The sequence below is a fragment of the Xenopus tropicalis genome, chromosome 2 (genome assembly GCF_000004195.4).
Source record: "Xenopus tropicalis strain Nigerian chromosome 2, UCB_Xtro_10.0, whole genome shotgun sequence".
NCBI classification, from domain to species: Eukaryota; Metazoa; Chordata; class Amphibia; order Anura; family Pipidae; genus Xenopus; species Xenopus tropicalis.
Genome location: NC_030678.2, coordinates 86124974 through 86140138, shown reverse-complemented (window position 1 = coordinate 86140138; position 15165 = coordinate 86124974). Strand labels below are relative to the sequence as shown.

The 15165-nt window shown below is 37.2% G+C and overlaps 1 protein-coding gene across 2 annotated transcripts; it reads left to right on the top strand.

Annotated features, from left to right (window-relative positions):
- Window positions 1-899: 899 nt before the first annotated feature.
- meaf6 (MYST/Esa1-associated factor 6) lies at window positions 900-14262 on the top strand. Of its 2 annotated transcripts, XM_012956794.3 has the most exons (8): window positions 900-1043; window positions 5173-5288; window positions 5781-5868; window positions 6710-6755; window positions 7150-7342; window positions 9654-9683; window positions 11067-11100; window positions 12304-12926. In XM_012956794.3, exons 1-8 carry the CDS (start codon window positions 954-956, stop codon window positions 12310-12312), a joined length of 606 nt encoding a protein of 201 aa, XP_012812248.1. In that variant the 5' UTR covers window positions 900-953; the 3' UTR covers window positions 12313-12926.
- Window positions 14263-15165: the final 903 nt, after the last annotated feature.

Sequence of the window (15165 nt, the reverse complement as noted above, 5' to 3'; positions counted from 1 at the left end):
GATGTAAAACAATGCTATTGGGTTTAATTAATGTTTTATTGATTTTTTAGTAGACTTAGGGGCAGATTTAGCAAAATGTGAGTTTAGAGCTTAATCCACAAAAATTCACCCATGTTCTATTCATTCCTATGGGATTTTTAGAAGTGTATTTATCAATCAGTGAATTTACCCATTGGTAAATACGCTTCTTCAAATCCCATAGGAATGAATAGAACATGTGTGAGTTTTTGTGTATTAAGCTCTAAACTCACATTTTAACAAATCTGCCCCTTAAGGTATGGAGATCCAAATTACATAAAGACCCCTTATCCGGAATACCATTGGTCCTGAGCATTCTGGATAACGGGTCCTATACCTGTACTAAGCAACAATGAAAAAAAAAAAAAGGATAATTTAGGCCACGCCCCAGACCCGCAGCAAGTTACACCCCCAATCTACACAAATATAAATCTATCCTATTTTTTTTTAACCCCCAGATCCATTTGCACCCTACTTTTATGTCACCACTATTCCACAAAATCGGAACAATTTTTGCATATACAAAACGCACCCACGTGAAAAAGTACCACCGAATTTAACATTGCACCAGTACAGCATTTATTTATATTTATGTAATATTAAGCTTGCAAATCATTCAGAACCGCTGGCCCACCCTACTAAGCGCAGACAATATAAAAGAAAAATTTGTAGAAAATCCATTTTTGGGGTTAAATCACGACAACGGGGAAGAAGTAGCAGCCCTAGTCTATGTCGATATTTAAATTGTAAAGATTAAAACAAATCGAATTTCCGAGAAAATCTGCTTAATGATATACACTGGAATGGTTATTCTATCGGTTTACATCCACACTCCCCCCATAACTACATTTCAGGTAGCACGCACTGTAAGAAGTAGGCCAGGCCTTATTTATTCCTTCCTCTCCGAGACCCTCCCTGTCCTCTCCTCCTCCATCATGGCGATGCATAACAAGGCCACGCCGCCCCAGATCCCGGATACGCGCCGAGAACTGGCCGAACTAGTAAAGAGGAAACAAGAATTAGCAGTAAGTTAAAAAACCTCATCCACTAGCGTATTCTTTGTACCTAGTATTTTCTAAAAAAACATAATATATTTTCGGTTTAATGTAGGCCTCCCAGTTTTAAACCAAACACCGTAGGAAAATAGCGCAGCCCCTATGCACAAGCCTTTGTGTCCGTAACGTATATTTCGTAATCTGTATTTGTGAATAGCTGTATGGTTACGCTTTGTACGTAATTCCACAGTCGTTTTTGGTGCTGCGCCTTTAGCGTAACCATCACCGTTACGGAAATGAGTTAATTTACGTTGGTTACTTAGCAGGTTTTCTTTACTTTCTTTGCGTTATCGGCGTGTTTTACAATAATCTTTTTCTCGAAATGGTGTGATTTTTAACCGTATTATTTCAGTTAATGTGTTGCCATGGTGGAACGTATTTTGTTTAATCCTGCGCAGCCGCTATTTGGTGGCATTGCTGGCGGGAAAAATAAATATTGCAGACGTCCTTAGTGATGTAGCTTGAAACCAAACTGAAAGCCGTGTTTTAATAGGTTTAAATAGTGTATGCTGGTTTTGCTGTTACATTTCACGAAACCCATTTGCTTCCTTTACCTATGTCAGGTTTATGAAGCTCGTAGAATAGCGTCCAAGTCTGGGCCTAGCTTTTGGTTCAGTCTTAGTTGTGACGTCACGAGTTTTTATTTACAAAAAGGGGCCATAGCGACCTATCGGGATTTCCTAGTTTCTATCTTAAATAGACAGATCAAAAGATTAGCTGCATGGTTGCTACGAATTACCGCACTGATGCAAAATCCCACTGTTAAAGGTATACGTTTATAACCATTGGGGTGAAGACACACGGAGCAGCTACTTGAATGACTACTGAAAAAGACAATGCTAATCATTTGCTGATAATTGTCACTATATGTGTTTTAGCAGAGGCAGTTCTCAGTATTGTCTATGGCTAGGTATTTTCTGGAGTTTGGTAGCCTTGAAAAAGTAGCTGCTACTAGTAGCTCAGTGTGTCTTCATCCTTATGGCAGTGACAGACGGCGACTAATCTCCCCGCAATGCCATCCCACCGGCTAGAATGTAAATCACCGGCGGGATGGCATATGCGGCAGTGCGATTTGCCGAAGTTTCATCTCATGGCGACTTCGGCAAATTGTGGTGCCACGGCGACTGATCTCCCCATGTGTCACTGCCCATAAGTTGCAACAATGAGGAAAAAGGGATTTCTTAGATGGTTTTATTGTTGAATACATGGGTTGCCATCGGTGCTTATGGGGCCCCCACAGACTTGCCTGTTTATGCTTCTGGTCCACCCTAACTATATAACTTAAACATGGAACACCACTACTTTCATATCAGTTCAGCCCTAGCTTGGATGGGGCAACTCTGACAGGAATTGAATTGAGGGCACGGTTTCAGAAAATGTTTATTGGTTGTGTAAGTGTTTTATTGTCATATTCAAAGAAACTATCAGCAACAGTTCCAAGCTCTTTAATAAAATGTCTATGACTGCATTCATGGCACTAAAATATCTCATCTGTGAGGCACCCAATATATTCATCTGTGTATGACCTGGTAGGGGTTTGCAGATTACTTTGGGTGTCAAAGCTTCTTGATTGGCATGTGACCTAATATTAAAACAGCAGTTGATTTATTTTTTGAAAGGCAAACTTTTTTTTGCGCTTACATGTTATACATAAACATTAGACAATCCGTTGTATTTAACAAAAGTAAAAAAATAAATATAGCTAGTACTGATCATTATGCATACATGTGCTTACCAGCAGCCTGCCTTTGAGCAACCTCCCCTGGTTTTTCAATGGCCGATCCACTTAAAAAGTAATGAAAACATTGTAGAGATTAAAGTTCCTTCTCTTTCAGAAAATTTCAATATGATAGTAATGCTTGCGCCATTAAGTGTCCCCTAGCCCTGCGCATGCACATTATGCTATGTGGTGTGAGATAAAGACAATATAGAAGGGGAATGTGATGCACATGAATGTAAGATGATGGCTGCAAGCTCTTCTCTTGAGGGAAATAACTTGACAGCAGTGGCAATGGAGGAATAATAAGTATGTTTTGATTTGGCAGAACAGGAGAATGGCGAGTTTTGTTTCAATAGGTTTTGTTCTCCTTTAAGGTCTGTGACAGACAGGGAGTTTAGTCATCGGGCGACTAAACTCCCCAAACTGCCATCCCACTGGTGAGAATGTAAATTGCCGGTGGGATGGCATACGCGGCGATTTGCCGAAGTCGCGGAAGTTGCCTTGACTTCCTCGACTTTGGCAAATCACTGCGCCACATATGCTATCTCACCGGTGGGATGGCATTTCAGGGAGCATAGTTGCCCATAACAAGGGAGATTTGTCGCAGGCGACTAATCTCCCCATCTGTCTGAGCCCTAAGGGTGAAGACACATGGAGCTACTAGTAGCAGCTACTTGTTGTGGCTACTAAAATAGACAATGCTGGAATAACCATAATTGCTCTGCAATGAGACTATTAACCCTCAAAAGTGTGCCAGAACTAGGGACCAAAGCAGGACAAAAAGCAGTTGACTTTAGCTTTTATGATGTCTGTGATTACTCGGTTTATGGTTTACTACCCAACACAGTTTGACAAGTAGCAAACGAAACAGCAGCTCTGTAAGCAGATGTTCCTTGGATTATTCATCAGTTTTATGGTTTTCAGGCGCCTTCCCCTGGACTTGCACAGTCAAGTCACCCACTTGTAAACCAGCCTGGAGCATTTAAATTTTCATGTAACATTGAGCAGAACAGAGGGCATGATTGGAGCCACACAAGGTGATAACGTTTATGACTTGGATGTAAGAGGGTGCGGTCAAAACCAGAAAACCACTTGAGGAGATAATGTCTATGTAAATTGTCACACAATTTGCGTAACTGGTGTGCTTTTGGAGTACTTTTCAAACTATGTTGTTGGAAAGCAAGAATGTCAAACAAATTTCTAACCAATTAATTATGTACTTGGCTAAGCAAACTTTTTGATTTAAGGATCCGTAAAAGTGTTACCCCATCAATGGACAGCAGTCATATGTCCCAACAGCTATCCTGGATGGGTCTTAATGCAGTGTTTTATCTTGGTGACTTCACAACTTGCTTTTAACTGAATGTTTCCCCATCATATAAAAAAAAACTGTGATTATTCACATAATTACGAATACAACACTGTTTTTCATGCAATATTGTTTCCATGTGCCATGATCCAAATATAGTAACTTTCAGTAGCGTAACTACAGAGAAAGCAGACCCTGTTTTTCTCTATAGCCACTCTTGTCCCAGGAAAGTTTGTGTGCACACTGCTGATAGTTTGCAGTGGGTGCGCAAATGTTCCTGGGACAAGAGCACGCACTTGAGAGCAACTTTTGACAACAGCAATTGAAAACACTGCTTTTTACTTTGTTGGGGTGAGCTGAATTTGAAAAGCACCATTATCCATTTTGTTGGCAGCATGTTCTATGTGGAAATTACCAAGGTTTTAATGCAGTGGTAAAGGTGGCATTTGGATCCCTGCCCCATATGCCACAAGTCAACTGACTCTGCTTCTAAGTCTCACAAATGCATCAGCATGTAATTGTATACTATATGGTACCAATATTTACGAATCATATGTTAAAATCAACACACCACCCATGTAAAACTGTTATGTGCTACGCTTCTGTTCAGTAAATTAGAACTGTATGGATCCTTATTACCCAATTACTGAGTGGGTGGGCATTTTATGCTGATACATGTGGTTGCCATTGAAACTACTTGAGTATCTGAGGTGATACATTAGAAGCAATTACAGTGTAATATCGGTCCCTTTAGCCTACTTGAGAAAGTCTAACCCCGTATGCAATAAAAGATGTAGCAGTTACCCATAGCAACCAATAAGATTAGAAGTGTGCTTTTAAACAGGTGACCAGTAAATTCTACCTGCTAATTGGTTGCTATGGTTTACTTCTCTTGGGCAAACTTAGTGCACTTTATTACATAACCCCCTAAATCTTTGACTTCTGTCACAATATGAATCATGTAACAGACCTGCAAATGTTTTTTAATCTGTGTATATACCAACTGTCCTAATATTGTGTCCATAAATATTTAGCATTTTTAAAAAGTTGTGATTTGTCTCTCTCCATAGGAGACACTTGCAAATTTAGAACGGCAGATCTATGCTTTTGAAGGGAGTTACTTGGAAGACACACAGATGTATGGTAACATTATCAGAGGTTGGGACCGTTACCTAACAAATCAAAAGTAAGTTTGGATTAGTAAGCTTCTGTTTTTGTTTAACCCTATATGCCCTTTGCTTTAGAAATTTGATGAAAAGATTAATACAACTTAATCTGATTCACTTACTGTTTAACAGACTACAGTAGTCCCCCAACCACAACTACATTTACTGCTATAACTCACTTTATTAAAGATCTGGGATTTATGGTCAATGCTTTAATATGCTTTTTTTTCCAGTTAATGTGCATTACAATTTATGCTGCAATATGAAGCAAAATATGAACTCCTGACAGTATTTAGAAAAAGAATGCATTGAAGTGCACTGTAGTTTAGAATGTTATTTGTTCCTTCTGAAACTGGCAATACATGTAATTTCATAAAATTTTGTCTATGAATATGAACAGTATGGTTGCCAATAATCATACACTATGGATACCTATGAGAAAGGGCTTGCTGGAGAATAGTGCCAAATATATTTTTATATGTGAATCTAGTAAACAAAATTTTCTATTGCAGGAATTCAAACAGTAAGAATGATAGGAGGAACAGAAAGTTCAAAGAAGCAGAACGACTTTTTAGCAAATCTTCCGTAACATCAGCTGCTGTAAGTACAATTTAAGAAAGCTTTCATGGTTAGTAATGAATGAACATTAAAGAATAAGTAAACCTTTTATTTTATAATCCCTAAAATGACTAGCTAGCTCCGCTGTGGTATTCTGCATCTGTAGGTCAGCTTTACAGAGACACTTTTCATTGAAATAGACTCAAAGGGGAGGGAGCAAGGATGGGGCTCATTGGAAGGCAGTGGATGGGGGGCTTTTGTCTAGGGGAGGTTTAGTTCTTCTTTAATGAAAAGCACAGTTTTCATACCACAGTCTTACTGCCACCACTGCATGGGTTTACAATTTGGCGCATTTCATTAATTACTAACAGGCAGATGGACAATGGTATTTTGTTTACTGTTGTTTTCTTCTGGATGGCATCACTAGACTAAACACTCCGTGTGCCATAGCCCTTAGAATGGCCAACTTATAAGGCCTGATTATGACCATCTTTTCATTTGCATGGTAATCTTGTTTTGGTAATTACAGTTTCAGTCTATGTACAGATTTTTTTAGGGCATAGCCACATCGAAAAACATTTTGGATCTCTGGGTTCTTGTACAGGTCATTTATGTAGAACTGTGCTGTCCAACTTATAATAAAAAGTGGACCAATTAGGTGGTAACCAGTAAGTTTGTGGACCAGATTATAATTCAATTATGACATAAAAAATCTGTGGGGTGCATATGTACGCCAGTGCCTTAAATTAATTTGGAATGCCACATTCAGGTGTTGAATCTCCAGTTAGACGAGTCCTTCTGTTCAACTTGCTCATATTATATTCTAAGCTGCTATAGAAAGTGCCTTATTGCTCTATAACAAATATTTGTGTTTACACTTTAGGCTGTCAGTGCATTGGCAGGTGTTCAAGACCAGCTGATTGAGAAACGTGAGTGTAATGTTTATATGTTTTTTTGCTTTGTATTTGTCTTCAAGTGAGATGAGAGCATAATTTAATGTGTCATGCATCTTTTATTGCTGATTTACTTTCAGATACTGTCTTGCGCAGGATCTCCACTATTCTTTCTTTTTGCCAAAACCTTCCTTATACTTACATCATACTCCAACATGCTCTGAAATGTTAAAGTAATCTTTGAGCTGTTATTTATCAGTATCATAAGACTTTAAAAAGGGTTTGTATATCATTACATTTTATGTTGGCAATGGTAGGTAGCCCATCTGTACCATGTATGCATTAGCTGCAGTTATAGAATTGTGTGTTTTCATTTTCGTGGATTTTTTTGACTGCATCTTATGCGGTCTTGCTCTGTTTTTTTTTTTAGGGGAGCCAGGCAGCGGAACAGAGAGCGACAACTCTCCAGATTTTCAGAACCAAGAAAATGAGCCTAGCCAAGATGATACAGAGGATTTAGATGGTTCCCTGTCTGGTGTTAAACCTCAAAAAGCAGCTTCTTCAGCCAATTCTGGTGGCCATCACAGCAGTCACAAGAAACGCAAGAATAAAAATAGGCACAGGTTGGCTGAAAAATTGCTTAGAACTGTAATTTGCTAAAACTGTATTTAAGGACACTATTTTTATTTTTTAATAAAAATGATTTAGAAGTTTTACTGTTTCAGCATGTAAGCTTTACCTTAGGCCTATATGATGGCAGCAAATTTAGGAATAGTTTTGTTCTGTTCCCTATGGAAATAGGCTACTTGCCCCATAGAAAAGTGAAACGGCTACAAATAGCTACTGTTCATCTGGCATGAGGTATACGTTGGTGGCAGTTGTCTCAGACTTGCAGAACACAGTGGTTTTTTTATTTACTATAGTCCTTTTATTGTGTTATAATACCTCTTCAAAAGAATTACTATACCCAATGCGGGTATAGTCATCTGAAAACAGATGAAAAGGGAATTCTATTATTGAAAAAACCTTGTTTTTCAAGTGCAATGTGATACCATAAAACTGGCAACATTGGTATTTTCTCTGCATTAAGCACAATTAATCATGGAAAGTTTATGGTGGTTGCTCAGTTTATTTAGATTGTGTCCATTTAGGGCTCTGGCACACGGGAAGATTAGTCGCCCGCAACAAAACTCCCTGTTCGTGGACGACTAATCTCCCTGAGTTGCCATCACCAGCCATCCCACCGGCAAAAATGTAAGTCGCTTGGTGGGATGGCACACGCGGTGGCGCGATTTCGGCAAATCGTCGAAAGCCTCGCGAAAATGTAAGTCGCCGGTGGGATGGCACATGCTGCGCAGGCGATTTCGGCAAATTGCCTGCGCAGCATGTGCCATCCCACCGGTGACTTACATTTTCGCCGGTGGGATGGCAATCCGGGGAGATTAGTCGCCCGCGAACAGGGAGTTTTGTCGCGGCGACTAATCTCCCCGTGTGCCAGAGCCCTTAGAGAGAATTGATGATTAGAGAAACATATCTGTTCCATTCCAAATTAATTTGCATGGACATCTCTAGCATCCAATCATCTATGCTTATGCAAAATGCATCTGTTTTAGCTTCCCTACTTCAAGAGAAACCCTGGTCATCAATAGGGAAAGCCAGAGAAAGCTTTACATTGATAGAGAGGGTTACTAATTCTTGTCGAACAGGACACTCCTTTTTCATCATATAGACCTGCTTATCTGTTCAGTGTGCTGCCCTGTCCGCATTAAACGTACTGCTTTTTCCAGAACCCAGTCCTTTTCTCTTTGTATTGCAGAGACAATTTTATGCTGCTGGCCAATCCCATAACAAGCAATGCCTAATTCTTGATTGCCATCTGCTATGTCCTACTTGTTAACTACAGTTCTTGCTATGCTACTGTGATTCAAATTGCCTGAATGTGAATAATCACATTCAGTAAGATGCAGGATTACCTGTGGATGACACTAGCGATTCTAAGCATTTTATCCTTGCAGTGTTTAGCAACCCAGAGGTAGAGGACAGAATGCTCAAAATAGCTATCTTCTCAATCACTTGTACGGCATTTGCTAAGTTAAGATTACCATACAGTAAAATTTGGGTTCGCTTTTGAGCTTTTCGCATCGTTGTTGGGTAATTGCTTATGGACTATTGCCTTTAGAGAAGTCCTTCTTATACATTCATATGTAGTTATGGACTTCTTTGTATAACATCCAACCAATTCCATCAGGTAGAGGTAGTGTCTAATCCACCTGCTATATTAACATTTTTTGGGGGAGGTAGGTATTATAGATACAGTAAATCCTTAAACTCTCAAATATAGTGAAACTAGACAGAAATGTTGTGTAAGCATAAAATATGGCAGTATTTTTTTGAGTTTCGAAGATTAAAACAATTAAACTGCCTTAAATAATATTTTTGGCAAATATTGCTGGACTAGCAATATGACTAGGCCAATGGCAATTTATTCTCTCATTGTTACGTTTTTTTTTTCTTGAAGCTTATTATTTAAAAAAATGTTAATTTTATCCTCCAGTTTTTCCCAAAAATATACTGTTTCAAGTCTAATCTAAGCAATATATAACTTTTCATTAATTGTAGAAATTTTCATAAAAACCAGACACCATTTTACATGGGGAATGAGGGCAATTAGAATGTGAAATGGTTAATTATTTCAGTCACACTGAGGAGTTAAAGCTTCCTTGCAGCATCAGTGGTATAATAATCTGCTTTTTTCCCCATTTCTGATTTTTTCCTTACCAAAATTGCGCTTTTAAACCAAAATATGTGATTTCCCCCCAGACTCACCAGTGTAGCAACGTATTAACTCCTAATCACCTAATTAAACTAATCAGTGCATTAATTCCTATTGCTTTCTTCCTTTTTTTCTCTTCTTGTTTTTAATGCTTCCCTCAGTCCATCAGGCATGTATGATTATGACTTCGAGTAAGTGTTATTACTTTGTGTATTTGTCTGTCTAGATAACCGTAACACACTGTATTGAAATGTTTAATGTGTAGCCAGAAAATAGGCTAGACAATCATCATAGCCCAAGCTACATTCAGGAGAAAGTAATTGTTCTTAAGGTTTTTGTCTAATTTATTTTATATGAATTAAGAGACTTGAGTTCTTCGTGGCTTTTAACTGTCATGCTTTGTACATTAGCCTGAAATCTAATGGCAGGACTGTATCACAATGTACATACATTAAGCCATTTTTAGCTTTGAAATAAGATCGTAAATTTATTACAAATGCATCCTATTTACCAAACATTTTGTATATCTAGTGTATAACTATGTTGTCTTGACCACTTTAATTTTTATGGTTAAAAAGCTATGTAAGCAAACTTGTTGGTTATGAAACATTTTTTTAATGAATTTGCTTTGCCATAGAAGTCTAGATAATCCCCAGTGATTTTTTTAAAGGAATAAAACATTTTTTTTCATAACGCATCAGTTAATAGAGCTCCAGTTAACCAGTTTTTCAAAAACGCAAACAGATTTTTTTTTTCAAAAACTTCATTTTGAAATTTCATATGGGGCTAGCCATATTGTTCATTTCCCAGGGTGCCACAACCATGTGACCTGTGCTCTGATAAACTTCAGTCACACTTTATTTTGCAAATAATTCAATATATTTAAACAGTGTAATTTAAAAATAAAAAGTACACCATAAAGATCATGGCATAATCCCTTTAAGCACTAATTTCTAAAGCTAAAAGTAGCAGTTGTATTCCATTCTACAGTAGATTTAATTCTTTTGTAGGTGGATGTGCTTACCACTTTATTATATATCTTCATAGAATTCTGGTCTTCCAAGATGCCTCTAAAAATGCATTTAGATGGTAGCTAGACAGTTATTGTTCTGTTAGTATTCGTCCATGGGGCTTCCGTACTGCTTCCCAGGTATAAAGATTTCAGCTACAGCTTCAAGATTTACCATTCTTATATCCCAGGCTTCACGGGTATTATATCTATGAGCACAATAGCTTTGAGTAATATGAATAAGAGCGGTGTTATTATGTATGTATGTGATTTTGTAACTGCAGGATAAAACCTGCAGCACATAAATACATATGCAATTGTAAATGACATAGGTCTGCAAAGAGATAACATTGTTCATAGGGGCCTTGTTCCCTATTTTTTTTTTTCTTTTTTTAAATTCTACCTGGGCCAAGATTTTTGTAAGGGCAAATCCCAAGATCAGACAGAGGGATTCTAACTGGAAATCCTTGACCTCCTTAGATTCACCAAGACGTTTTCTTGTTGGTAGCAGTTCATACTTTATAGTGATATTTTTTTTCATTTTTTTTTCTCATTTTCCTTTCAGGATTGATCTTAAACTGAACAAAAAGCCTAGATCTGTAAGTATCATGCATCTACCAAATTTCAAGCTAATTTTAGTTTACATTATTGTAAGCTACACTGTAGTCCCTCTTCCACTAACTTGAGTTCAAATAATCTATTAACCGTCACTCTGGAAATTGCTTCTAACAACAGTTATGCTATATTTATGCAGTTATACAGTATATTTAAGCAAATACATAATTTGTCTGACACGACAGCAGCATGTATGGAACGCTAGGCTTTGGAAGAATTTAGAGCAAGTACTCCTCTTCAAGAAAAAATATTGCATTTTCTGTGCTAACAAAATTAAATGCTTCCAGTAAGTGTAGTACGGGTGTTTATTCTTGAGCCTTGTGTGTCCAGATTTAAAATTAGAATAGCACTGCCATAAATCTGACATAAAATTCTCTGTGAATGGTTTCCATTAAACTTTTCGAAAGCTGTTTAGTTAGTTAGTACGGTGTAGGCTCTACTACACAGTCAGCTGCTTCTGTGCTGTAATGCCTTTCTTATTAATTATTTTTTAGGAATGCATGGAATGCATGAAATCCAGGATTCAGTTCTGGATTCGGCAAAGATTTGGCATTTTTCAGCAGGATTTGCCAGAATCCAAGCATCTGGCCAAACCTGAATCCTTAAAATCACATAACTTTTGGTTACATAAATGGAATTAAAAAAATATATATATCTAACTCTTCCTAAGCTTAATTTCCATTATGTTTTAGTTTGTTATTCGGCCGAATCTTTCACGAAGGATTTTGGGTTCGGCCAAACGCAAAAATAATGGATTTGGTGCATCTCTACTATTTTTGTGGTATTGGCCAACATTATATAAACAGGTGTTGTGGTCACTTTAATAGTGTAAGTGTAATGACAGCTATAGAAGTGTTACCATTTCTTCCCTTAAAACTAGCAGTTCCCTAGCCTCATATGTATTCCCAAATGAAACCGTTTAAAACAGAAAACAGAAATGGGCACTCTGCAGCTTATGTAATGTTATCCAATTCAATAGGTTGCAATATTAGGTGGGGAAGAGCATTTTAACTGGTAGTTATGCCCAAGGCAACATATTAATGGCTATGGGAAACACGAGAAAAAGACAGCAAATCTGTTTTTCCCTGAAAGCACTCAAACGTTTATATATTTCTTTGTATGATTATTTTGGGTTATTGTGTGCTGGATCATATATAAATAGTGACTACATTTTTGTTCATTTTCAGGACTATTGAAATTATCAAGAATCCATCTTCCAGCTGCATTAAGGAAACCTCCTCTAAGGAATCTAAACATCCATATCACAAGTTGTGTCTGCCGAAGGAATTTGTGCAGGACTTTTTAATTATGGATTAGTGACATAAAACTTTGAATCCAAAACGCATACTTCTGTGAGACTCGACAGCCTTTATTAATTACAGTTGAAAATGAACAAGTGAAATAACCTATGGCTAAAACATAATGAAACATCAAACATTTCTGAATTTTACCTGGTTTTTGTTAAACAGTAATGCACAAATTATTTACTAAAAGTTCTAAATTAACTCCTACAAGAAGTGCACATTTTCTGTCTTAAAAACCTCACTTTTTTTTTTTTTTGCATATGTATAATAATTCTATAAGCTTGTACATCAGAGCTGTTCTTGTTTTCTTTATATTGGGGCTAATTATCCAATAAATACCAGGTGATGTAGTCAAGTCCTACAAAGAATTCTGTAGAGCCACATCTGCCTTCAGATCATTACATTACATTCTGTACATCATTGTTTTCAGTGTCCTCTTTGCAAATATTTATTATTTTGTTACATGTTGCCTGATTTTTGCAGTAAACTAAACAACTTTATCAGTATGAGTTTTTTGTGTAGAATAACTTGTCAGACTATAACATGTTAATAATTAAAGAAGGCTGTAAAAGTTAAAGGAATAGTAACACCAAAAAATTAAAGAGCTTTAAAGTAATAAAAATATAATGCACTGCTGCCCCGCACTGGTAAAACTGGTGTGTTTGCTACAGTAACACTACTATAATTTATATAATAAGCTGCTGTGTAGCCCCGGGGGCAGCCATTCAAGCTGGAAAAAAGGAGAAAAGGCTCAGGTTACATAGCAGATAACAGATAAGTTCTGTAGAATACAATGGTGTTTTATCTGTTATCTGCTACGTGCCTGTGCCTTTTCTCCTTTGAATAGCTGCCTCCATGGCTACATAGCAGCTTATTTATATAAATTATAGTAGACTTTCTGAAGAAAACACACAACTTTTACCAGTGCAGGGCAGCAGCACATTATATTTTAGTTACTTTTATACACTTTCATTTTTTGGTGTTACTGTTCCTTTAAACAGATAGTAATATCATGAAGTGCAAATACTTTTAAGAGCTAGTATTCATGAGGACTGAAGGCTCCACTTTAATGCCATCAAAGTTGTAGAACTGGTTGCCTTCACATATCTGACAGATTTGATCATTTTGGGGCAGTACTGGGCCCAAAATGATTCCATTCTCCAAACGTTGTGAGTTCAGATTATGACAGGATATTCTATTAGATCTCTTCCTGCTTCCGCCCATGAATGTAGTAATTTGCCTGACAACTTTCCATTCGCTGACCAATTTGCTTCATGTCCATATTTGTTTTATTGCAACTGGTCAGTGACATAGTCTAATATGCTACCTGGGGCCTGGTATTTATTAAATTAAACGTTTAAAAGTTTGTGTGAAAGTTCAACATTTTCACCCCCAAGATAAGCAGAGATCTAATGTCCTTCCTGCTGAATAAGAAACCTGTTTTGAGCAATGGCAAATGTAGTGATTTCAAGATTTCAAGATCTTTGGCACACTTTTTTTTTTGGCAATCAAGCTGTAGTGTCAAACTCCCCACAATTGCTCCTCATTGGAATTGCCAGAGTTCTTGTGCAAGCACTTGTTTGTCTCTTGCAAACCTGCTCAACAGCGTTTCCAAGTCCTAGATGCCTGACAAGCCATTTCAAGCATTTCCCAGGGCAGGTTAAACAGGGAAAATATAGGAGATTTGGTGCCGCCTTCCAAACTGCTAAAGATTGCTTGTTCTAAATTGCCATTTGTGCCATTCAGTTAAGGATATGTAATGATTTTATGTAGTGTGTCAGATATCGATTTACAGAAAAACTTCCCTTATTTGCAAATAAATAACTTTGATTTTCTGAATAAGACTTCTTACCATCTCAGTCTGTGCTCAAACCTTCAGCCTTTTGTGTGAATCCACTGTATACCAATTGCAGCTGAATGAGGAGTTGTGTAGGACAATTTTTGAGCAGATAGTGTAGGCATAAAATGGGGCGGTGATGGTTGTGCTTTAGTTTCACTGATCCATTCATAGAGAAAATGAGGTACTGTATTTTTTTGTTGTCAACACCACTTTAATGCCAAGTATTCTTTTAGAATGAAATGACTTTGTCCTTACTCGGTACATCTACAAACATGGTAGACCTCTGTCAGCAGTTTACCTAAATACAACAAAACTACACATTTTCACTTCCATTGTCTTATTGCATATGATGCATGTTTTTATTTACTGCAGGTTATATTTTTAAAGAGAAATCTTACTGCCAGTGTCAAATAAATGATCTGACTTATCACACAAACCATTTTTTCGCTGATTTTTTTTTTTTCTTTTTAAATAACTCCCTTAGTTGGACATGTGACTGGTCAGGTTAGACAGAAGTTACTGCAGACAGGATGTTCATTCAATACTTTGACCTTTACAGGAAAGCATTGACTACGGAGGACAGTCCAATTATAGCATCAAAATCAGTTGGATTATAATCAAGCTAATAAAAATGACTGTGCATGAAGCCAAAGATGAGGTTTACATAAACTAATTGGTAGCTAATTAGGCTGTCCTGATTTTTGTGTAAGCTTATAGACTGTAAACAAAGGCTGTCAAAATGCTAAAGAATGTTTGGTGATTGGCCCATTCCAAAAGAGTTTATAAGAGGAAATATACTTTCCTACAAAGCAGCTTGTGTAAAGCAGCCCTACAGTTTTGTTACTATGAATTATGGTCAGATCTGTTGTTGATCTATATTTGATAACTAAAATGTAATCTGGCTA